The 25,086-nt window shown below is 39.0% G+C and overlaps 2 protein-coding genes across 3 annotated transcripts; both read right to left on the bottom strand.

Moving 5' to 3' along the window:
- Window positions 1-8,862: 8,862 nt before the first annotated feature.
- abtb1 (ankyrin repeat and BTB domain containing 1) lies at window positions 8,863-18,425 on the bottom strand. Its single transcript, XM_088291295.1, has 12 exons — window positions 18,185-18,425; window positions 15,798-15,860; window positions 15,670-15,725; window positions 15,429-15,573; window positions 13,425-13,584; window positions 13,306-13,351; window positions 13,054-13,170; window positions 12,859-12,971; window positions 12,498-12,596; window positions 12,255-12,422; window positions 11,800-12,000; window positions 8,863-10,726 (listed from the first exon to the last, which is right to left on the bottom strand). Exons 1-12 carry the CDS (start codon window positions 18,238-18,240, stop codon window positions 10,520-10,522), a joined length of 1,431 nt encoding a protein of 476 aa, XP_088147421.1. The 5' UTR covers window positions 18,241-18,425; the 3' UTR covers window positions 8,863-10,519.
- A 1,711-nt stretch (window positions 18,426-20,136) lies between these two features.
- LOC148340480 (deoxyribonuclease-1-like) lies at window positions 20,137-22,720 on the bottom strand. Of its 2 annotated transcripts, XM_088291912.1 has the most exons (9): window positions 22,467-22,720; window positions 22,279-22,367; window positions 22,117-22,203; window positions 21,938-22,050; window positions 21,615-21,727; window positions 21,177-21,334; window positions 20,961-21,057; window positions 20,750-20,882; window positions 20,137-20,371 (listed from the first exon to the last, which is right to left on the bottom strand). In XM_088291912.1, the coding sequence occupies exons 1-9, from the start codon at window positions 22,545-22,547 to the stop codon at window positions 20,253-20,255; spliced, it is 990 nt and encodes a 329-aa protein (XP_088148038.1). In that variant the 5' UTR covers window positions 22,548-22,720; the 3' UTR covers window positions 20,137-20,252. The 2 variants fall into 2 exon arrangements, with proteins under 2 accessions (XP_088148038.1, XP_088148037.1); XM_088291911.1 differs by having other exon boundaries at window positions 22,117-22,367.
- Window positions 22,721-25,086: the final 2,366 nt, after the last annotated feature.

Below are 25,086 nucleotides of genomic sequence, written 5' to 3'. Positions count from 1 at the left end.
TGAAAAAAAAAAAGATGGATTTTTGAGTTATTTTGTGTGTACGCTGTCAGTTAGACATGTCAAGGAAGATGCAAACAAACTCATAACGCAACGAAAATGCTACCTTTAATATAAAATCTTAACAAATCGACTTTAATGTTGAAGTTGGCCTTATCACAGTTTTTAATTGCCATTACTGAGTTGCTAACGACATGGCTAAAACACCATCCCAAAATCATATTCAATCACTAATTTAGGATGCAAGGAAACAGTTAATTACTAATTACAACGTTATTGTATGTTGTGAAATGCGCTATATAAATAAAATTGTATCGTATTGTATATTACAAAAGTCTCCACCCTTCGCATCCAGCTGCTAGCAAAGAGTGCCCAGCTTTTTTTCCACTGAAAGCACTCTATGGTACGTCCTGGATCATTGCAACATACAATAAAAATTGTGTCCTTTAAATGGGAAAATTGAAACTTACCATTCTTAAATATTGTAATCGTAACTGTTGCTCAAACTAAATACTACGTACATGATATATCAAAATCGTATCTGTTTAAAGAAGACCAATACTTGCTCATGCAGCCAAACAAAAGGATGTAAATGAGTGAACAAATCACAAGGCAGTGCACAATGTTCACTGTGCATGCTAATCGGAGTCATCCATGCGAAATATATGGCGACACTTGCGTGCGTGTGCGCGTGTGCGTGTGTGTTTGCACTGCAGTTATAGTGAAAGTCTACCTCTCTAGGATTACCAGGATGCTTCCAGAGCTACTGTTCAAAGTCCTTTGGTGTTTCTAGTAAGTAAGTACTACACATCCAAATAATATATATATATATATATATATATATATATATACATATATATATATATGTGTGTGTGTGTGTGTGTGGCAATGCTGCAATTTTTATGCTTAAAACAGGACTTATTTATGTAGTCAAAAATCCGTGGGGATTAAAAAACAAAAAAAAAAAAGCTTTGCTGTACTGGTGTAATGGATGCAGAACTCCAAGGCCCGCATAATGAAAGCTCTGACCCTCGAATGGTTCCTCCATTACTTCACTTTGCAGGTGAAGCTGTATCTGTCTGAAATGGTCCTCCACTTTATGGTCCTTCTCCTGATGGACTGTGTGGGAAGGCCGTGCAAACAAATGTGGCGGAGATAGAGATTCCGCCCCCAAACACCCCATCTCTAATTCAGCCGATGGTTCAAGGCACGAATGGCACGCGCTCCAATTTGTTGGGCGTCATCTCGGCAGTTGAAGATGACAATGAAGAGTTCACCTTGAAAGCTTATTGGCATAGTTACGACATTGCCTCATTTGTCCAATATCCAGCAAGCTTTAAAGGAAATGAAAAGTGAGATCATACATTCTAACTGGAAGCAATGATGGCCGAACGTGGTGCATGACTATCCAGGATTCACTCCTGACAAAGTTCATCACTCAGCGGTGGAGAAGGCGGTGAGGCTGGCTTACATCAGGAGGGATGAAGCATTTGTCCACATGATGGAAGAAGACATCAGCGTCCTTATCGATTGCTACTCGGACCCACTGACTGTTGAAGACCTCCTTGAGATGACAAAGTCTGCAAGCGAAGAAAAAAACAAAGAGGAAGACAAAGAAGAAACTGAACATTGATGACGCTTTGGTTCGAGCTGTCGAGTTTAGCAATCGTGTTGACCGGGTTGTGTCATTGTAAAGGGGAATTTTGAAGGAAGCCTCACAGCTCAGAGGTGCAGGGTTTGATCCCGGGCTTTGGCATTCCTGGGCGACGTTTGCACATTCACCATGTGCCTGCGTAGGTTTTCTCCGGGTACTCCGGTTTCCTCCCACATTCCAAAAATATGCATGGTATGTTGATCGAACACGGTAAATTGTCCCTGTGTGAATGATTGTTTTGTCTTTTTGTGCCCAGGGATTGGCTGACAACCAGTTCAAGGTGAACTCCGCCTGCCAGGAGACAGCTGGGATAAGCTCCATCACACCTGCGACAATGGCTCACAAAATGGATGGATGTTCTTAAAGACCCAAAAAATAACTAAAAAAAAAAAATACAGTAAATAAAATTTCATCATCCACACCGCTTATTCTGTCCAGGGTTGCAGGAGGGTGCTGGAGCCTATCCCAGCTGACTCCGGGCGAAAGGCGCACTGGACCCTGAATTGTTGCCAGCCATTCACAGGGCAGACAAAGTCATCGTCACCGAGTGGGAACCGATCCCACGCTGCCCGCATACAAGTCAGGCGGATGTACCACTACACGGTAAATGAAATAGTCTATAAATTACACATGCTTGCAAAATCCCAGAATAAAGCAAAAAAGGCTACTGTATAAATCTAAAATGAGAAGAACTGAGAACAAACAACATAGATGAATAAATTCCAGTAAATAATTGCACATGCTTGAGAAATCCATGAAGAACGCAAACAAAGTATTGAACTGGCATTAACACGAACATACATGTATGCACCCACTCACCTTAATAGCCAGTTCTGCAACGAAGATTTGGATGAGATACATCTCTCCTCCTCAGACTTCAGGGCCATATCTGAGGCTACAAGTGTCTGACACCTTATTTTGGACGGCCAAACTTTGTGGTGTGTGTGTGTGGCTTACATGACATGAGCAGGTCATTTAAAGGTGTGCTTACCAGCAGTATGGAAGAGAGAGTTGAGGTGGGTTCAGTTTGCTTCGCTCTGTCATGCGACACTACATGAGCCATACAGTGTAAATCCAGACCATCCAGCGAGTGTGTGTAATCGTGAAAGAAACTGTTTTTTTTTAATTAAAAAAAAGCACATTTTGGACGCAGTGTGCCTTTTATTGTCAAGCATAATCGCGACAAGCAGCGTGTTAGACAAGTACAAAACCCAACCTCTCTCTCATGGAAGCGACAAGGATAATTTGGAGTCGCTACAAATACCAGTCAAGGGCGTCAAAAAACTGCTGAAAAAGAAACCAACATTATGAAAAGAATATTACTGAGGTAACTCGTTTGGCAAAAAGATATTACTGGTGCTGGATATAGGGCAGTATAAGAGCCACTGTAAGCGAAACAACGACATGTCTGCCATCTGGGGGTGATTGGTGATATTACAATCGAAAACTAAAGTCAACCCCTGCATAGACACAGTTCAGTTTTTGTCCATCTTTTTATTTATACAATATATTACACGTTTATCAGCGGATTTAGAAGCATTTTTGGGTTTGTATGAAAAAATAAATTCATAAAAAAACATTGCTTAGGGTGTTTGGAGAGAATTAATCAAGGGGCCACTGAGAGTGGCCGCGGGACAGACCGGCAATTGCCCATCCCTAAGATATAAACTCTTTTCCTCTTTTTGCAAAAGTACCATAGCTTGGTAAATATAAAAATATTTAACGATAAGATGTTTTTTTCTGGATTCTTAAACCTTAATAGCATAACAGAAAGGTTCAATGGTGGTTCCAATGTGCAGCCTGCAGAGGTAATATCAAATGCTTTCAAGTTTTGTTGAAATCCATTTTATTACTGTTTAACCATTCAGTGAAGATAGGTTAGATGATCTACAAATGTAACAGGTGGAAATGATTCAGCAAAACAGCTTGCAACAAAGTGTCAAGTTTGTAAATCGTTTGTTTCTTTATGGACCGTGTAAGACTTGCATGATTCCAAATTCACTCTCAAAGGCACCTGCTTTGATTAACTGAAGCAAATAAAAGCCCCCCCAAAAAAAAAACATTTCAAAGCATACAGCTCCTTTAGGGACGGTGTCACCATGCCAGGAAGAAAGGCTTTGTAAATGCTTTCTGTGCCCAAAGGCAGGGAACGGCAAGAAATGCAAGTGTGGACTCTCACTAGACAAAAACAAACCTTGAATATAAAGTAGCTGAAGTCAAATGAGGGAGAGAAAAAAAGCTCGTCTAGCTTCCAAATTGTGTTGCATGCTGGGATTTCTCACTCTCACTCTCTCTCTCACGCACAATCTCATTTTTTTAAATCCATGTCCGACAATAATTTGTGTTTAATGGAGGGCACATACGTCATTCCTGTAGAGCACTTAAAGCATTTATTCTTAGCCCCTTTCCGCCTCTAAGAGGTTGTGGCCCCGTCTTGTGTTGGAGTTCTGTCTTGGGTCAGAGCAGTCACATGGTGAGAGTGTAATCCTTGCTCACATGCAGACGTTGTTTGTTTCTGCAGAGCTGCCACGTTCGCTGCTACTGGCACCATCCACCTCAGGTGGGGCTTTATCTCAATCACAACACAAACACAGATGGACGAATGACGATGCACGTTGGGGGATGTTTCCTGAAAGCAAGATGAGTCCTCTCTGAAGATCATTCAAGTCCCTATCTAGTGCAAATAAATTGGACACACCACGGAGAAGACTGTTGTTGACAACACTGGCAAATTTGAAAGTTGAAAAATACGAGGCGCCGAAATAAGGAAAAATCAAGCCGTTCTCTCCACTCTCAAGCCACGTTCACAACCGCACAGTGTGATGCCCAATTCCGATTTTTTGCTAAATCTAATCTTTTTATGAAGTCATTTACATTCCAAAAACAAATGCGACGCATCCGTGATGGGACAATTATGCACACACAGCCCAATGTCACGTGGCGTGCATTTCCATTTTCAACATAACAGGAGGGCTGAATGGCCTTTGTGGTGTGCAGAAGTAGTATCAAATGCTTACAAATTGTGTGGAAAGATCATTTTTATTACTGTTTAACCTTGTAGGGAGTAACTTAGAGGATCTAAGGGTAGAATCATTTCCACGGAGCACATGGAAATGATTCAGCAGAAAAGTTTTCCACACATTTTTAATATGTAAATCATTCGTTTCTCTGCGGACTTGTGCTTGTGACCCTGTGTATGACTTGCATGATTCCAACTTCATCTTTAAGGCTACATCTTCAAATGTGATTCTCAAACATGGTCGCTCACAATGACGGTTGATTATGCAAACACATAGTCACGATAAATAGTCACAGAAAGTGCATGCATATCTATCCAGCTTAAACTTTTCTAGCAATACTAAGTTAAGAAACTGACATTAGCCATGGATGCTAGGTTGGTAGCATGACTTATTCCTAATGGAGTATTACTATGACACTAAAAGTTGTCGGGGTGAAGTTTTATTTTTTAGAATGTACAATCATCCACCCATTATCTGGAGCGCTTCTCCTCACAAGGGTCGCGGGAGGTGCTGGAGCCTATCCCTGCTATCTTTGGACAGTCGGCGGCCTGGACTGGTTGCCAGCCAATCGCAGGGCACACATAGATGAACAACCATCCACGCTCAAACTCACACCTAGGGGCAATCTAAAGTGTCCAATCAATCGGAGGACCCGGAGAAAACCCACGCAGTCACGGGGAGAACATGAAAACTCCACACAGGAAGGCCGGAGCCGGAATCGAACCCACGACCTCTGCAATGTGAGGCCATCGTGCTAAATGTACAATCAATTAAAAATACAAATAGAGGAGATAAACCTACCTGTTGAGCAGAATTATTGGTTGTTTCCATGTGGCTTCTGAATCGTTTCAGCAGTTTGAGGTCCTTTCGCTCTGATTTCATCAGCTAGGCTAATGCTCACCTATTGGCAAACGAGGAATAGGCTTTTTTTTTTTTTTTCCCAGCGAATGATATTGATGGTTATATTGATAAGATTATGAAGCCCAAGGTAAACTATGAGTGTGCCTTTGAGTGCACAGCAAATGATTGGCACCTCGTCGTTCACGTCTGCTGTTGCTGATTGATTGTTTTTCCTCACTTTCTTTTTTTTTTACTAATGTCAGCTCGTACTGACATTTTTCACAAATATTTCACAAAGTATTTACTCATCTTTGATGAATAATTGATTCATTGATGTCAGGCAGGCCATTCATTCATTTTGCAAAGATCAGTAGCTCATCATTTGAATATTATGAGGATATTCTTGGGCTTGGTCAACACTGACCCAGAGTGTACCGTGTGCGCGTGGAAAATGAAAGCTATATTCAGTAAGAGTGAACCGGAAGCTTCCCAACAAGTCTCGTTGCACGTAAGAACCAGGAAGCCTTCTGTCAAAGCAAACTAATATGACCACTGCTCACTTACTTGTCTGTGTCCTGGCAGCTAATACTTGGAGAGCGTATGTAAGACTTAATCCTATATTACTGTGGCTATGTTAAGTGTAAGCATCGGCCTGTCACACACTTCCAGGAGCTGCTTTGATGCAGAGCGGGAAGATAAGCGGAATTCCTACCCGATAAGCTTGAACTTAAGTATCAAGATGACACTAGAACCACCTTCACTAACCAGTTAAAATGTCCCATGATCTTCAGTGTAGAAATGTTCAAATTGTTGCAGATGTAAGATGGTAACAAGTACAACAGCTGTGTTCAATTTAGAAGGAAACGGAAAGCAACATTTCAAAATGCACCATATACCAAACTGATGCATTTTCTTTTGAGGGGGACGTGACATTTGTGGCTCTGTTTCTAAAGGTTTTAAAGGCCCTTTGAGAGGAGACATTACTTTGTACGGCAACTGTCTGCCCAGATCTTCTCCCCGCAAGACAATCCTATAAAGAGATCGTCTTGGCGGCTACCTTTTTCCAGCGGAGTACATGTGTGGTCTATATTGTGCTACTTCTTACGTAACAGCTGGCCTGGACAACACAACACAACAGTGTCCCGGGTCCTAAATCGCTCTAATGAAACGTAAATACAGGACATCCTGTGTTGTTTGTTGGCTGCATCCACAAAATAAAACATCCATACATTTCTTGGGCAAAGTGTAATTTTACCCAATAAGGACATGTAATTGTGGTGAAGTGGAAGGTAGCTTTTCAGGTCAGTGTCTGGCTAAGTATGGGTTTACCACTCTCTCTCGAGTACTAATCCCCTGACGAACTGACTAGGATTTTAGCAGGGACACAAGCAGTGCGTGACTTTGTGTCCATCCTCTGTCCTGGACTCACTGTATCTTTACAGTATACAAATTGGAAACGCGATGCTCTCACACCACATCAAAGAACATACATCAGGAAGGCAGATGGTATTTTATTCTAGGCTCAATATGAAAATCCACTCAAAATAAATGCAACTATATATCCGAAGGCCTACTACATTAGCTAAATAAGCAGCAAAATTATTTAAGTTGAGATGAATCAATCAGTCTAATCGAGATGTGGAAAACGTACACACAATCTGTACTTAGTTTAAGTAGAAGTGCATGCGGATACTTGTAGAAAAAAGAACTACAATAACTCTTATTTGAAGAGTGAGTTTATAGTGTTAAAACTGATGGCATGAAGTGTTACTAAACACAAAATATTATTATTTAAAATTTACGTTTTTATTGTACATTTAGAAATTTAAAAGAGATGATAAGCAGGAATGTTGTTAATTCTACGTTGTTTCTGAATCCTCTCAGTTGTTTGAGGTCCCATCACGCTGCTTCTCGTTGTTAGTCTTATGCCCAATTGTTACTTCATGAGGAACGGGCTTTTTTTCCAGAGGTGGATATTCCACCATAGTTTCAGCAAAGCTCCTCAAGGCCAAAGGAGACAGCTCAGCACGTGGCTGCGGTGGTGCACCGTGACTCCTTATGAGTGTGTCCGTGAGCCCAAAACAAATGACTGATATTTTATAACTTCTGTCTGATTGTTTGTTTGTTCTCCGGGGCAGTGGATTCTTAAATATCAGGTTAGAGGTACAAAATTGGGCCAGCAGAGACGATGAGAGATGTGCTACTATCAGTTTATACTGAGAGTTTTAAATAATATGACAAAAAATATTTTCCTAAAAAATGCAAACTCCTCCTTTTTTTAATACGGTAACAATGTATCTGCACGTTACTTGGGATGCCCATTGTAATGCCTATACTGTCTTATGGCCAAGTTGTTATTATAAATGACAAATGGTTTTCAACTGACCTACCTGAATAAATAAAGGTTAAATAAATATTGTACAATAAAATGGTCCCGGTTTGACACATTTTTTTTTCTCCTGTATTTTTAAATGTACCGGTAAGTGGATAGATATATAATTAGAATGCATATAATACGTTGGTAAGAACCATATAAAATGGTGGTAATAAGACATTTTAAAAACGGAAAGCGGGAGATTTTGTCAACCTTGAAGGGCAGGACCTCAGTGACAATTGTGTCCCTTAAGGGACACTAAATTATCACAAGCAATCAAAAAGAACAAAACGGAGAAAGTTGAACTCCGTTAGTATATTGCGGAAATGAGCGCAACACAGAGCTGCTCCACATGAATTTGTGACCTTGCAGATTCATATATACGAGGAGACAGATGTCACTGTGAAGCCTCTGTGAGTCACGCAGAGGCATGAGTCAAGAGCCAAGAGATTTTATCCCCCGTTGCCCTCTTCGAGTTTTTTTTTTTTGAGAAACACATGGAACTTGTCATTGCAAAATGTTATTCGGGACAGTAGTGGACATGCAACAGAAAAGCACGTCTAGGCAATGTGCAACGAGAAATAGAGATATGGATATTAATGTCGTTAAAGTAAAAGACTTATGTTGTGTGGCACTCTTGCACCGTGTTGATGTGATTAATGAAGAGTTATGTCATTCCTGAACTATTATGTACATTGATGACGCTGAATAATTCTCTCGAGGTAATATGCAATTGTTTGACAAAGAAGGGGCAAAGGGGCAGTGGGTTATAATACGCCATGTGCAAATTGCGCAATCAAATTATATGAAGTCATTGAGGTGAACAAAGTGTACAGTCGCAAGTTATACAACTGTGTATGTGTTGAATGGCCATTGTACACCGCATCTTAAATAAATGTGACAAGGATAATGTTCTCCAAACTATCACTAAACCCATTTGGGTTGCATAGCAACAATAAAACATTTGCACAAGTAGATTGTTGGAGTAATAACTAATTGTGCCGTTTATTCTTAGTAGCATGGGACTTTCAAGAAACTGACAGCGCTGCAAGCCAAAGGTTTTGTTCACTGACATTTTCACTGGCACTGCATTCATAGCGTTAGAGCAGCAACTATGTTCAGTCAATAGGCTCTCCAAAAGAACAACATTCCATCAAAGTACATGGCTTTTTCCACACTGCCCTGATAACCTTGGGCTAGTCTGAATAGTGAGCTTCAATGTCATAGAAAAGAAAATGGCAATCTAGATACGTTCTACGAGACCTTGATGAAGGATATTTGTGTAACAAAAGAATTATTACCAAGAGCACTTCTTTCGAGCGCTTCTGTTCTATCATACACAGAGACCCAAAAGCAGAGAAATGACGACATCTGTTGGTACAAATGTGAACTACATCAATATTATTGAGGACTAACAACACAAATGTGGTACAAATAAAATGCGTATTTACTAATGCATTAGGCTTACTCAAGACGAAATATGGTTGTAACAGATTGCTTTTTTTTTTTGTTTTGTCTAAACCAAGAACACATCTTCGTACATTTTTAAACAAAACAATAGCTGGATTCAACTTTATTAAAGTTTCACTCTTGCACACACTGCCAAATATGTTTCATAACATATAATGTGAATAGGAAAAGATTAAATCATATTCTTTCTGGAATTAGATCATTAAAATTCATAAATTATTAAATGCGGGTTTTAAAAGGTGTTACTTATGTAGTCTTGCTGCTATACGATTTGGAGACCAAATGGAAGTGAGTAATGAGTCCCATGCAGCTACAGTGCATATAAAAAGTCTACACACCTCTTGTCAAATGCTAGTTTTTTGTGATATTAAAAAATGGGACCAAGACAAATCATTTCAAAACACTTTATACCATTAATTTGACTTATAAAACTACCTAAATCTGGATTTTAAAGTAGGAAGTAAAAAAATACGATAAAGTATTTATCCTCTTCTGCATGTGTTCAGAAAGAACCAATTACGTTCAAATTCATGTGGGAATGGGAGTCAGCACACACCTGCAGCCACTTTAAAGCACCTCTCATTAACCCCACATAAAGTCCATCTGTTCTCATATATACGATGAAAAACAGAAAAGTGGTCTTATCAAGGGAAGAAAATATGGAAGACATTACCAAGAACTGGATGTCCCTCCAAAATTGATGAAAAATGAGAATAAAACTGGGAGGGTGCCAAGAGGCCAATAGCAAAATTGAAGGAGCTGCAGGAATTTCTAGCAAATTCTGCCTGTTTAATACACGTGACAGCAATCTCCTATTTTTTTCCTATGTCTGGGCCTATCAATCATTTGCAGGCATATTATCTCAGTGGCTTAATTGTATTATCTTCTCCAAAATATATTTCTGTTTTTAAGTAACAGGAAACATTAATGATGAAAAAAAAAGTTTTTAAATAATTTAACTTTGTATTTGTCTCATATTTTACAAATGTCAATAAAACGAGTTGCGTAGACTTTTTATACTTACTAGGCAAGATGGTATATGCAATGTTCTCGCGAGTGTTTCCAACTAAAAATAGCTTATGTACAATATTGTAAGAATATAATGCAGAAAAAAGAAATACAGAAACAAAGGCTCTTGCAAATTGCACCTCTATAGATTCCGCTTCAGCAGTCAATATCGATGCTAAACAGCAACTCTTCCAAGGCCTCCAGCTTCTGATTGGCCTCCTCGATAGCACTGTAGGTCTGCACGTTGCTGGCGATGTGGAAACGGATGTCATCTATCAGGGGAACGGAGTCGGTCTCATGTCGCTTCTCCAACAAAGCGGCATCCTCCTTGATCATCTCAGCAAACTCCTCCTTCTCCACCAGCTGTGACAGACACATACGATGAGTGCACGAGTGGAAGAAAGCGACAGAGAACATCAAATACTAAACAATGGTGATTTTTCTTGTCTAATGTGTATTATTTCAATTCAATGGCAACAAAAAGAAAGACAAAACTTGTTTTAGCAAAATTGTCATTGTTAAGAAAAGTGTCCATGTGAAATGGCAAAAGAAAAGTAACAAGCCTGTTTGGTGAGTTGTTTCTCTACTAGTACTCCTACTATTGTATGACAAAACGGATGGAATCACTACTAAACGGCTATAAGCGAATTGACATACCTTCTAATTAATTTAAAAAAAAGTGTTTCCCCTCAGGGCTACTAATTTGTATATGTTGACTTTTCTGATCTTTTTACACTGAAATGAGTCAGGTTGCCGGCAGGAATGAAGCGATAAAGATCACTTCATCTCCCACTTGGCAACCAATTTTAACAAGGTTGTCCAAACAGTGGCCCGACATCCTTTTATTTGTTTTTTTAAATCAGCCCACAGCATATACTAAAAATAACATTTGCCAAAGCTCACACAAAAGGATGAGGCCGGTCACACTGGCCTGACAACTACTACAACTACTATTAGCAATAATAAAATGATTTTGTATTGAGCAGTTGGAGCTATACAAAGACGTAAATAAAGTATTAACAAAAAAAACTGTAAAAACAGTTTTCTACTTAGCACACCGGTGAATAAAGTTAATTCTGTTTCAGAAGCAACAATAATTATCTCCACTTTCTGCTCTGTGTCAATGTCCAATTTGTGAATACTGAGCCTCAAATAACTGCTTTAAAAATACCCAGCTAACAAGAGTTAGTGCTTGTTTTAGTTCTGAATACGGAGATTTAAGGGGCAGATATATCGTCGTGGAATACAGTGCTGAGGGCCACACAAAAATCCTGAAAAATATGCAAATGAGCCTGATCACCTTAAACAAAAAGCAAGCTTCTCTAAATAACTATAATGTGGTGCACCATGACTGTTATTCTCGTTAAAATATTATTATGCGTTTGGAAAGTTTGTCTGCATAACGGCCGTAAATGCTCATGTACAAGAACACCCACCCGCTCAATTATTTTGGCCATGAACTCTATGCATTGATCCTCCAGCCGAGAGAGCCGGAAGAACTTGGCTGTCTTCCACATGCACAGAACGTTGTCCTCACACGTGTTCTTAGCGAGGGTCTTCCCGCACAGACGTTTCAGCCCCGGGAGCAGGTACAGGTCAGCCACACACAGGATGTCAAACACGTTCTCCCGTGTCAGCTGCACATCAGGAAGAACCAGTTGGTTGACATATCATAATGATGAAGATTCAAGAAGCGTCGCAGGTTATTCACAAGTATGATTTCAAAGAGAGCCAATTTACCGTAAGTGCAAGATGACAGCGACATAGTCAATATATGTTTGATGGCTTTGTTTGAGTTCATCCTCGCTAATTACAGGGAAAATTGAGGTAAGCTTGCCCAGTGTGTTTTAATATAGTGTATATGTTCGGATTTACAACAAAAATGTCAAACCTGTGTGTCATCGCTGTAGATGTAATACATAATATGTATAAAAATCTGATGCGAGATGTTGTGCAGAGTTATCGCCGGCGTGCTAGGCTGGGATTGAAGCTGCTCTCCCTCACTGAAGTGGTCCTCCAGCAAGGCCTTAAAGTAATCACTGCGCCCACAGAAAAACGCCTGGAGAAATACACACACGCAACAAAAATCAAAAAAGCACGGGGGCCGGTCTGCAACGAGAACAGAGGTTTAAACCTTATGACACAAGAAATCGTAGCCGTCGACTCTAAAGCAGACGTCAGGATAGGTGGGCAAGTGGTCGACCCTGTTGAAGGGAAGTACCCCGAATCCAACCTGTGGGGAAGAAAGAGCAAGAAAAGCGCAAAATGAAGGAATTGTATCTTTGCCATTGAAATGAATGAAAATTCCTTTCAACTATTCCCGCGCACCCCCAAAAATTATTTTTAGTAATAAGAAAAATACCACACTATAAATAAATCTTTATAAAAAAAAAAAAGATTAAACAATACAGTAATGTCATCATTAAATTTAAATTAAGTGATTTTGTAGGGGTTAAAAAAAAACAAAAAAAAACTACCTCAAACGCAATTCTTACTCTGAGCTGAGGGGGCAGAGCACAATCTGCCAACTGAGCCATATCCTCCTGGAGTCTGCAGCTATGAGGCTCCAGACTGAGAACCTTCACACAGATGCCTGGCTTGTTGGACACTTCAGAGGCAAAAACAAACAAAAGGAGAGTCAAGCGCTGAAAAACAAAAAAGTGCAGTCACACCATCAAATGGCATCTTACCAAATTCATACACCTGTTTGCATTTAATGTGCAGCTCTTCAATGAGCACCGTCATTTTACACTGCTTAGCAAGTCGTCTGCAGTCGTCCACAAGGCTTACGTCGATATCCATACGACCTGTTCCATCAAACCACACGTTAGGGATGGGCATGATAAGCATTTCATTGACTTCTGATGACTTGAAATTGATTGTTAATTTAAGTCAAACCTGATTTCTCCCCAAGAGAATTCGTAACTGTAAAATATCCTCACCTGTATATAGATACTGCAAAATTGCTCCAAAAGCTGCAGGGTTGATCTGAAAGCAAGTACAAATATATCTCACACCAAAGCAGGCAAGATGCAGCAATGACTTCATTGAGTGGACCTACCAGAGGATGTTTGAGATGGATCAAGGTTTTGTTTTTCCATTTGCTTGCAAACATTTCTGTGAAGTACTCTGAGAGTGCGCCGAGCACACATCGGTGAGCCGTGAACATATGCCCATGAACGAGGAACGTGATGTCACTGTGCAGTCCCTGCTCCAGCAACCTGAGGAGGGAGCAAATGTTTGGATGAGATGGCATGGAAGTTGCTGGTCTCCAGGTCAGGGAAGATGAGATGTGCTTTGGCCTCATTATTGGGACAACTTTGGTATACTCGTAGAACAACTACATGGTACTAGTGAGGCAAAACTGTGCACTAGTTGACAACTGCATGCTTTTGCACTGGAGATGGGGAGCTCTCTAATCTTGTTGCACACTGAGTACAATGACAAAAAAGGGCATTCTGATTCTGATTTATTTCCAGTAGACTTGATTATTGTAAAGGTCTACTTACTGGACTCCCTCAAAAGAGCATCAAACAGCTGCAGCTCATTCAAAACGCTGCATCTTGGGTTCTGACTACAACTAAGAGATCAAAACATATAGCGCCAGTAGAAAAGGCATTACAATGGGTCCCAATTTGCTGTACAATGGATTTGAAAAAATCTGTTACTGGTCGATAAATCACTGAATGATTTGGGTGATGAATATATGAAAGAAATGCTGTTTGAATTTAAACCCTGGTGGACTTTGAGGTCTGCAGACTCGGGTCATTTAGTGGAGCTCAGAGCTGCATTTAGCCGTTATGCTGCACACTAATGGAATAGAATGCCAACAGAAGTGAAGTCAGCCCAGAGTCGAAATGCTTTGAAATCCAAGTTGAAAACTTAGGTTTTTTTTCCTTCAAACGTTTCATTAAGGACCTCAAAACAATTTTAAGTATTTTTTTCCCTGTAGATATTTTAGAAAACGACTTTTATTTCTTTACTTCTAAATGTTTTTCAAGCTTTCTGTTACCTGTTTAAATGATGTCAGCGTACATTTTAGTAATTTTCGTAAGATAATTTTGTTTTCTCAGCTTTGCTTTTGAATGTTGTTAACTGTTATGTATAGAAATATTTTATTGAGTTGTCTTGTTTATGAAATAAAACTGCCTTGCCTTGCTTTGCTTTACCAACTGACAGACCGCCTGATGGACCAACTGACAGACTAAGCGAGGAAGTACCTGACGGACCGCCTGACGATTACAATTTGGTTCAACTTGGAAAAAAAAGGCCCACTGAAGAAAGATGGGTGGGTACCCAGGCCGCGGACGGCAAAATTTAGTAAAAACCCCCTTCGGTTTATAACGCACTAATCACACTTCATTCAATTGATGAGGAGGTCACTAATTTGCAAGGTTATTACAGTGAACGAAAACTAACAAAATAACTAAAATTCAAATTACATTTTCGTTAATTAAATAAAATACATATTAGAATGTTTTTCTTTTTTTTTTTTAAAAAAAAAAGAAAACTAACTGAAACCTCATCTGAACTTTATAAAACTAAAACGAACAAAATTTGCGACAAATGTACTTTGTTTTATCTTTGACAATTGAAGTCATACATGAGCTTTTGGGGTTCATTTTAAATTTATTTAGTTTATGTATTGCTGTACGTCAAAAAGTAATTTACGTTACTTTATTACGCTACTTTTTTAAATTTATTTTGCACTCAACAAATATGCCACATATTAAACAAAAACTAATACTAAATCTAGTAAAAACTAATTTAAAACTAAACATTTTCGAAAAGAAAAACTAATAATAACTAACAATCCTCCTCTTTGAACTAATTAAAAACGAATTAAAAACGACCAAATTAAAAAAAGAAAAAAAAAGAAGAAGAGTCAAAATGAAATAAAGACTAACAATGATGAAAAACATTAAACTATTATAACCCTTCTGGTGTGTGAAACATGCCCACTAAATAGATGTAGTATTGTTGCAAGGAAGATTCAATTGCATACAAGAAGACCAAAAGGTAAAGGATCAGTACGAGCAAAAAGTACTTAAAGGTTGACGCTTACAAGTGCAGGAAGTAGTTAAAATCATCCCGCATCATGGCGCGAACACTGACACACTTGTATTCTTTGAGCAGGCGTCGGATTGAGTCGTTCAGCGAGCCGTACAGGCACCGCTCGCCATCAAATGTGTTGGCCTCGCACTTGGCACCTGCACACCAAATAAGAAGGTGAGAGGAGGACGTTGTTTTGGAATACTGCGTCCCCCAACATGACAGGGCAATACTTGATAAAATCCCACACTTACCACTTGCCAGCAGGTACTGGACAAGCTCCTCGTGGCCACAGAGACAAGCATAATATCTGGCGGAGAAGAGACATCAGGTTAGAAACGGTCAATTCAATTTTGTGTTAACCACAAAGAATGGTACTTACAAGGGGCTGCTATCCCACTTATCTCTTACATTGAGGTCCACATCTCGCTGTTCAACGAGGTAACTGGGGGACACAAAATAAGTGGCTGGTAATAATGTATTAATAAGAATTTAATGACGTAATATGGGAAAGGAATGTCAGTGTTAACAGAATGCAACACAAGAAGAGCTCTCGAAAATATTAAGAAATCATTGCAACATGATCAGTTCCTCTGATTTAACTATTTATACATATGTTCGAATAAAATTTAAATTATTATAGAAATATATTGACCACACAACTCCCAAAGTCCAAATACAGTATTGTCATTTAAATCATATTTCCTTATGTAGAAATTAAAAAAGAAATGGTTAAAACACCAAAAATGATTTAGTGTTTTTTTTTTTAGGTCTCTAAATTCTATTCACTTACATTGTTGAGTGCCTTTACAATGGGATGGGTGGGGGAGGGCCTGATACATTTTTGTTGAACCTACCTTTGTATTCCTGCTGATTATAAAAGAACAAAAGGGTATCATCTTTTTTGGGGGCGGGTGGAATGAAAAGAGAAAGTTTATTCGTTCATTTGGTACATTCAGTGAACAGATAATTAATATCCTGTGGGGCTAAAAGAGTCAAAATGCTCTAAAATGGCTGGTGGTAGTATTTTCATGAGCTGAATATTGAATATTCATCGATAAAGGAGCATACATTTATTCTTAATTTGGTATTTGTTTTTTTTTTTAATGTAAAACACTGATTACACAGCTGCATTTTAGCTTGATCTAGTTGTGAAAAAAAAAAAAATTTTTACTGCATGCCACATTGCAGTTATACATTGCGCAATATTATTACATAAACCCAGTTGCCTGCATTTCATTGTTCTTATATTGTTGTGCTTGTAAGTTTACATATGCAGGCATTTGTAAAACATGGACCATTCGTTAAAGAAAACATGTGTGAACAGGTAGTACCACTTTTCTTTTGCAGAAAAGCCTCTATTTCATCTTTAGTTGCCAGAGGCTTTTTCTTTGCATCGTAAAAAATCCTGCTGTCAGTTGTGGCTGAAATCGTGATTGGTCTACACTTGACCATGGCTTGGTCTCAAATCTTTTTACACCTCTTTCTTGATTTATTAAAGCAACTGCATAGTGCAAGTCAAATTTTAGGAACTTTTAGCCATGTTAAAATGCAAATTCCTCAGAATTCAAACACTCCTATCCTGCAAGTACTTCCAGCTCAGAGGAAAGGCAATTTCTGAGGCAAAAACGTGAATTCAAAGAGGCCCTGAGTGCTGACTTTTCTACCTAACAAAGTGAGGCACCACCCCTGTATCGCCCCCGCAGACGAAATACACACTAAGTTTCTCAGAGCACCCACCAGTGAAACAGTATTTTTGGCAAAAAAACGGCCGCTTTTACACACTGGAAGGGGAATTGCAGCCTCACGTCGAGTCACTACTATCAATCAAGTCACATGAGGGAGAATACCGTTACGAGCCATGCACCATGTGTCATCATCAGCACCGTTTATCCTGTGCAGGGTCACAGGGGGATGCAGGCGCCTATCCCAGCTGACTTCAGGTGAAAGGCGGACTACAATTGGAATTAGGTGCGTCATATATGTATTATATCAGGCCAGACATTGAAGGCAGCTAAACGTTTGATCAGGGCCATTAGGGTAATCATGGCAATCATGAATTAAAAAAGGCACACAATTAACAAATGCCTTCACTTGACTACCATTCCTGAATAAAATACAGGTTTTAAGCATGATCAAACTTATTTTGCCCCAAACACTTTGTAATTGGTTTGTTTTCAAGATCTAAGATCAAGGACAATTTCCCATGTACACAAAAAAGTCTAATTCTCTCAGTAAATGTTCACAAATCTGTTTTCATTTGTGTGAGCACCTCACTTTTGTCCAAAAATAATCCCTCAAATTTACTGGTGTGCTACATGAAGACGCTGATTAGACTGCTTGATTCTGCACAGGTGTGCCTTAGGCTATGCACAATGAAAGACCACTTTAAAATTTGGACCTATACTGTATTTGGGGGTGGCGGGGCTGTTGGGGGTCAGAAAAACAGTCAATATCTCGTGTTACCACCATTTAGTTTGGACGACGGATGTGTTTTACTTTATTCGTATTACATTAATTTTATTTTATCTGTCTCTGTTGTAGCGCGTAGTGACGTCAAATCATTCGCATGATCATGCCAGTAATCTACTAACGTAGCATGAACAAACCGAGCCCACTGAGCTTCAGTTACCACCAAACTCATCTTGGCTAACGACAGTAACCATCGTTTCGCTAAACAGTAGCTGTAGTTTAAAGCTCAAGCAACAATAAGAGTTCTGGAAAAGTGGTCGTTTAGAGGGAATACACTTGTAAACAAATAATGGTTACCTGACTCTAGTAATGTCGCCCTTCCTGCAACTACTAAACAAATCGTGGACGTCCATGATCCCCTCGGTGTTTTCTGTCCTCTGAAATGCATTGAGTCGGCCTGTCTGCTGGACAGGTATGCGATAGGTGGGTGAGGCTTGAGAGTTTGTTCGCTCGGAAGTTGAGGTGCTGTGTCAAGATCGACGCTCGGTTGTTGACAAGTGCTTTCTGCTCTGTAATGTTTTGCTGGAAGGGAAGGCGTTCTGGAGTCACGTGACGTGGTGGCGTTGCCTTCGCGGCGTCAAGAAAGACGAATAAGAGAAAACTCTCCGATTAAATATATTTATACGCGGCGGCTGCCTTGAGAATTGTTTATTATTTGTTTATTATATATTTTGGGTATCTTTCTAGACTGTCTCGCGTAGGTAATCTGATTAATTGAGTTTTACATCAATACATTTTAACAGTATTACAAAATATTCCAAAATACGTGATACACCTAAATGCATCTTTGTGCACGTTGTGACCTGTTTTTCTGGAAAACGTGGAAATGCTTAACGTACATTAGAAAATACATTTAAAACATTGCTTTAGGTTTTTTACGTTGTGCTTTATTTTTTCATAGGTGCAAAAATATACTTTTTACAAAATATATTTAAATGAATGCGAAGCTATTACATTATTATTTTCCAGTTGACGTTTGTGCAGTTTACTTAAAATTGCATTTTTCCTCTTTTTGTTTTTACATGATCTAAGCAGTCTTTCCAAACACAATTTGAGTCTCACTGCACACTGACACCACCACACAAAATTGTTAAATAAGTAATGATCGTCTCGTATCAAATTTCTCCGAAAAGGGAAAATGACGTAGCTCCACTCAGTTTGGTGAGTTTGGTGTTCCTGATGACCTCTAACCTCTCAAATTTATAGAGTGTACGTGTATTCATTGTTAATTCATTTTTTTCTCTTTTATTGGATTATTTTTTAAATGGTTCATTTATTTATGTTAGTTTGGTCATTGCTTGTTTTCTTTGTTTATTGTGATTAGTTTTTTGGGGGGGTGACAGTTGTTGTTTCCTTGTGCCTTTACATGGTGTTCTCATTTTGTTTTAAATGTGACACATTTTTTATGTACAGTTTGTGATTTAAAAAAAAAAAAAAGATAAGACTAGTATCTGAGCTTTGTGTTCAATTAAGATAGTGTCTATTCTCCCATTAACCGATTGTAGCTTAAAAATTGGGGTTTGTCTTTACACTCACGATTTAGCGAAAAGTAGAGCAGCTACAGAAATGTGTCTTAATAATCGATTAAATCTGAACATTTTAGACAATTGTGGTAGCTGATAAACAGACCTGTCATTTTTAAAGCTGTCGCACATTTTGTATATCGGTATAATTTTGGAAATTTGCATTTTGTTTAGAAATTGTCCAATCTGAAATGAATAAATTCCAAATGTATGAAAGTTTTGGAGATCCCCAGAATTACTGCTCCCTCCCTCCTCCACAGTTTTCATATCAGTTTTTTCGCAATCCATAGTTGTTTTATTTTTAACTTTGTAAACAGAAACAATGACTTCCTTCTTTTCAACATTTTTCAACATCATTGATCTACAATTTCTTTCAATACCTGACTACATCTATTGTATATGTTTATCCTGAGATACATTTACCATTTATCTCAGGATCAGAACTGTTTTTTGCTTGAGTGGTCCAACATTTACAACGTATGCATTGAATTTATCAACATCATCATTCATATTATCAATATTTATATACATTTCCATAATACAGGGCAGATAATTGGCAATTCAAGAGCCTTCACTGATCACATGATTTACTAATATCCCAGCTAGCTTTAATGTTACAGTAATTTTATTATTTTCTAGTAATTTACTGCCTTGGCTCAATTCAGCTTGGAAAACATTGATACATACAACAATAAAAAAATAAAGAACATGTATAAATACACAACATAACAAGAAATATATGTTTATTACGCTGAAATACAATACAATACATTCAATGAAGCTGGTGATTGGGAAAACACATTTGCGAGACAGGAAAAGTGAATATGGTTGAATGATTCTGGTCATACGCTACTGAGTGAGGCAAGCTGATGTTTTAATAAGGAGATCTGAAGTTGAAGTTTTTCTCGCTCCAGATGAAGGTTTTCCTTTTGCAGTGTCAACACATCATCGCGCAAACAATCTGGTCGGCAAAAGACACAAACATTTTACGTTTCTTTACAGATGGTGTCTTTGCTCATAGATGTGTTATTGAATAATGGGTAAGTTCTATATTTCCAATCAACACCTTAGGTAAGTTAATATATTCAATAGCAGTGTTACCAAATTTACTGTTTGTGTGGTAATTCATTTTACACACACGCACACACACACACAATGAATGAACTTCCACTTGTGGTTAGGCTGATGCCTTTTTAATAGCATAATTTTTGGCAAGAGTAGAAGAACATGGCACTACAGATTAGCAGAGTCAATCATTTAAAAGGCAAACAATTATCTTTTTATGGATAAAGGGAAAAGATTTACTGCCTGATGTGAAACTGATGTTTCACACATTTACCTGCAGAAGCGTTCATTTGTGTTGCATGCAGAGCGTATTCAGTGGCACCTCTCTGGATGTGATTTGTCACCCAGAAAGGAAGGGAGCTGCTCAATTCCAGCTCCACGGGGTAGCGGTCACTCACTTGCAGTGCCTGTGGAAGTGTGCATAAGATGAGAGTATTGCTTCTTTGGTCGTGAATGATGTGGCCTGACATGACGAGGACACTCACCAATTCTTCTGCCATTGAAAACTCTCGGTGAAAATTGAAAGGTTTGGCTGATTGTGGCACCACAGCGGCCATCATGTCGTCTCCGTACACAACGATCCTTTTTCAAAGCAATGGAAACAAGATAGAACAACTAACTTTTTCACTTTTTCTTTTCAAAGAACAAATGGAACCTCTCCTCAGGAATGTCATTGAAGAAACATTTTGATGAAGACATGCCTATCGTAGCTGTGTGCATTGGCTGTATTTGCGGTTGTGTCCATATCATCGCTAATGAGCCAGTGGAAATTCTTGTCGCTGCGAATGCGAAGCTCATTCATTCCTTTTGGAGTTACAAATTTTCCATCTGCATTGAAGTCACCCAAAATCATTACATTCTGGGGGAGAGAAGAGAAAAAGGTCTGTCTGACTTTTACATTTCTCACTTTGATCTATAGGCAAAGGCAAGAATTCAACAAGGTTATTGCAAATCCACAGGCCCTTTATTTTTTGGAACCTATTTTTTTATATTACAACCTCGAATTCAAATGTTTTTTCATCTGAAAAAACGCACAGGTAATGCTAAATAAGAGTGGATCATGCTATTAATATGTATTATTTGATTAGATTATACTCATTCGAGTAGAGTGAGAGCTGCAGCGGGCTGGTGCAACTCACATCCGTTTTCCATTTCGCCTTGACTGCCAGGAAGACATCATAGAGTTCATCCAGCTCTTTCTCGGTGTCCCATGGTGTGGTGCGGACCGGGATCAGCACTATATCGCTCAACACTGCAACATAAACGCAGACCTCGTCAACTATGCATGTGCATGACATAACCATCAATGATTGATTGAACTTGACAAACCTGCTCGTCCTTTGAATCATGGCTCATTACCTGTGAACAACTTAACATGTCCATAATGGACTCAGACATCCTACAGACACTCCAGCAATGTTCTTAGGTTTTGATGAAGATGTGAAAAAGCAAAAAGACTTGCCAGTGTTGCATGGTTTGAAGTGCAGAATATAAGGTTCCCTGCAAAAAGCATCCATGTCAGAGTGTTGGTTGTCTTCGTATTGGTAGCAATCAATCAGGTCGACCACGTCGTCCCTTCAACGTTGATAAAAAAGATGCTTGGAAATCTTCGTTATGTATTTCGGTACTATACATCTTTACCTGTAAAGGAAGAGGAACTGTTCCTTGTATCGGTTCCTACCTAATCGGCTACTGAGCTGTTGAGCATAGTGATGGCTTTTATTGACTCTGTGAAGCACATGGCAGGTCAAATACAAGCACAAGGCAGTTGTCGCAACTTCACTGAGAAATGAACACGCGCACCTATTTAGTTCCTTGACAAACAGTTCAACCGCTGCGCCACTGACGTCCACCACCTCTAGAATCACGATGATGTCATATCGAGACACAATCTAAAGATTAAATGTTTTGACAAACAGAGAGCATAGGAACAATATACATATTTATGGAATGACTAAGTTGGCGTTTTAAATCATTGATGTGTATCCTACCTTAACCAGAGCTGAGAGCACATCCGGTTTCGAGACTTTAGTTAGTCCAAATCTCTGGACATTGAACGCAGCAATCTTCATGTCTAGCAAATGAAGAGGCTGAAAATCTTTCTAACATGTGATCCACCAAGTACTGGTAGCGCACCGACTTAAATGCACATAAACCGCAACAATGCACCGGCTTGCAAAGTTGTTTGTTTAGGAGCGAACAATGATTGGATAATCAGTTGCAAAGGAAGAAAAGCAAGCTCAGTCTGCATGACCAGTTTCTCACAGGGAATGTTAAGAAGTTCTTTACTTCTTTCTTATTGGAGCAGAAACATGAAAAGCTGCACACCTGGAATCCTTTCTTAACTGAGTAAATATGACCTTTGAAAGAAGTTCCTTCTATAAAGCAAGGTGAGTGGAATACATTAGCAATAATAAATTGATCTAAGCTTGTAGAAGTAGGTTGAAAAACGGCAGTGAATGATGGAATATGTGGAGGCTTTTGATTAATTCTGTCCATTTTTTACTGAATGAGGCAAGTCAATGCAATTAAGCAATACTTTTCTTGTCCTTCTAACAAGAGTTACGGACGTTTACAGGAACATGCTAGGCTCATTTGAGGAGACAAATAGTCATCCCTGGAGCGGAATGGTCCTTCCGTCCCAGATGTCCCCCATTTTGGGGGCGGAGAAGTTGTTTTTGTTTTTTTTAATAGGACAGATGAAACAAGGCCGGAAGTGGGGTTTCGTCCGTCCCATTAAATACCACAGAATTCAAATATTTGCAGAATTAACTCTTATAATGTACTCTCTCTCGCGCTTTCTCTCTCTCTCTCACACATTCTCTTTCTCAGAGAAGGGGGCAATTGAGAGCCAAAATAAGCATTTTAAGTTTAATTTGCGCAAAGGGATAAAGTTCGAAGAATACACACATCTCTTCAATGTGACCCCGGTTCAAACTCATCTGGGAATTTGCCTCGTGTGACAACAAAAGTGAACAGAAAGTTCGGGTACAATGCGTTCCCAGCATGCTTTGCGGCACTAAATAGTGTAAATTGCATTTAAAACGCATGTTTGTGTCAATCGTATTTATTCAATATTAATTTTTTTGTTTCATTATTTGTGAGTATGGCTTCCATACTATTCTGTTTGCTATTGTGTAATAATTTTAGCTTTGATGTGACACAATCCTCCACAATGATGTGTTGACAAATGACTCGCATACACCTCTTTGTTTTATGAATCAGTTAATGTAAGCACATTTTATTGATTACAATAATAAATGTACCTACGTCCCTCACTGCCTTGAGTGCGCCACATTATATATATATATATATATATATATATATATATATATATATATATATATATATATATATGCATATATATATATATATATATATATATATATATATATATATATATATACAGCACTCTAGGTAATGAACAATCTAAGGAACAATCTGTTACTAAGGCCAGCTTTGGCTATAGTGGCATTTAATCAGCTTTTCTTTTCGGAAATTAAGGAATTTCTGACATTAGCATCTTGTCATGCACGGACGCTTTCTCTTTTTTATGTATTTATTTATTTTACTTGGAGGGCGTTGACGATGATTAGATGCAAGGACGTAAGGGCTTTAAAAGGACGAAGGGTGATTATTTTTATGAATAAGGACGGGAGGGTTCTCATTTGGGCGGCACGGTGGCCGACTGGTTAGCACGATGGCCTCACAGTGAGAGACAGCATCGGGCGTGGTTTCGATCCCGGCTCCGGCCATCCTGTGTGGAGTTTGCATGTTCTCCCCGTGCTTGTGTGGGTTTCCGCCGGGTGCTCCGGTTTCCTCCCACATTCCAAAAACATGCATTGTAGTCCAATTGAACACTCGAAATTGCCACTAGGTATGAGTGTGAGCGCGGAAGGTTGTTTGTCTATGTGTGCCCTGCGATTGGCTGGCAACCAGTTCAGGGTGTCCCCCGCTTACTGCCCGAAGATAGCTGGGATAGGCTCCAGCACCCCCGTGACCCGAGTGAGGAGAAGCAGTATAGATGATGGATGGGTTCTCATTTGACCGACGCCTTGATGTCTTTTCAAACCTGCAGGTCTCAATGACAATGAATGTTTGGCCAGCAGGGAGTGCGTTGAGCGGATTGGTCCGTGAATGCAATTCAGCAACGCGTCCGCCATATTGAATGTATAAGAACTGCCTGTTAACCAGGTGTGTCAAACTCAAATACACAGTGGGGCTAAAAGTAAAACTTGGTCGATGCCGCGAGCCAGCAATTGATTTTTTAAAAACAATATAAATGTAGATTTTTTTTAATTGAATTTTTTTATTATAAGTGGTTTTATTAATGTAATAGAATGTTTAGTTTTTAAAATTACTATTATCGTTTTGACTGTTACTATTATCATATAGACTGTTAGAATGAATGTAGAATGGTATGGTAGTCATTTGGAATAGCTTCACGGGACAAATTTAATTAGACTGCGGGCCAAATTTGGCCCGCGGGTCAGAGTTTGACATGTATGCTGTAAACAAATCCAATGCAGGTAAAGTGACAAAATGTTATTAACTCTAGAATACTACTATAGTATATAGTATAGTAATCAATAGTTCCTCTCATTCACACAT

Source organism: Idiotropiscis lumnitzeri, chromosome 3 (assembly GCF_059441095.1).
Source record: "Idiotropiscis lumnitzeri isolate Australia: NSW breed Sydney's pygmy pipehorse chromosome 3, RoL_Ilum_1.0, whole genome shotgun sequence".
Lineage (NCBI taxonomy): Eukaryota > Metazoa > Chordata > Actinopteri > Syngnathiformes > Syngnathidae > Idiotropiscis > Idiotropiscis lumnitzeri.
Note: the sequence above shows the minus strand (reverse complement) of the source record. Positions and strands in the feature narration are given on the sequence as shown.

Bases quoted from the DNA above. Each gene is read 5' to 3' on its own strand.
- abtb1 (XM_088291295.1), bottom strand. From the start codon at position 18,240: ATGGACGTCCACGATTTGTTTAGTAGTTGCAGGAAGGGCGACATTACT. The intron at 15,726-15,797 runs GTAAGTACCATT...CTTCTCCGCCAG, and splicing joins AAGTGGGATAGCAGCCCCTT to ATATTATGCTTGTCTCTGTG. The intron at 12,001-12,254 runs GTTTGACATTTT...CCTGATGTGCAG, and splicing joins TCTACAGCGATGACACACAG to CTGACACGGGAGAACGTGTT.
- LOC148340480 (XM_088291911.1), bottom strand. From the start codon at position 22,547: ATGAAGATTGCTGCGTTCAATGTCCAGAGATTTGGACTAACTAAAGTC. The intron at 21,728-21,937 runs GCAAGTCTTTTT...TTTATGTTGCAG, and splicing joins CTTCAAACCATGCAACACTG to TGTTGAGCGATATAGTGCTG. The intron at 20,372-20,749 runs GTAAATGTGTGA...TTTGCCGACCAG, and splicing joins ACAAATGAACGCTTCTGCAG to ATTGTTTGCGCGATGATGTG.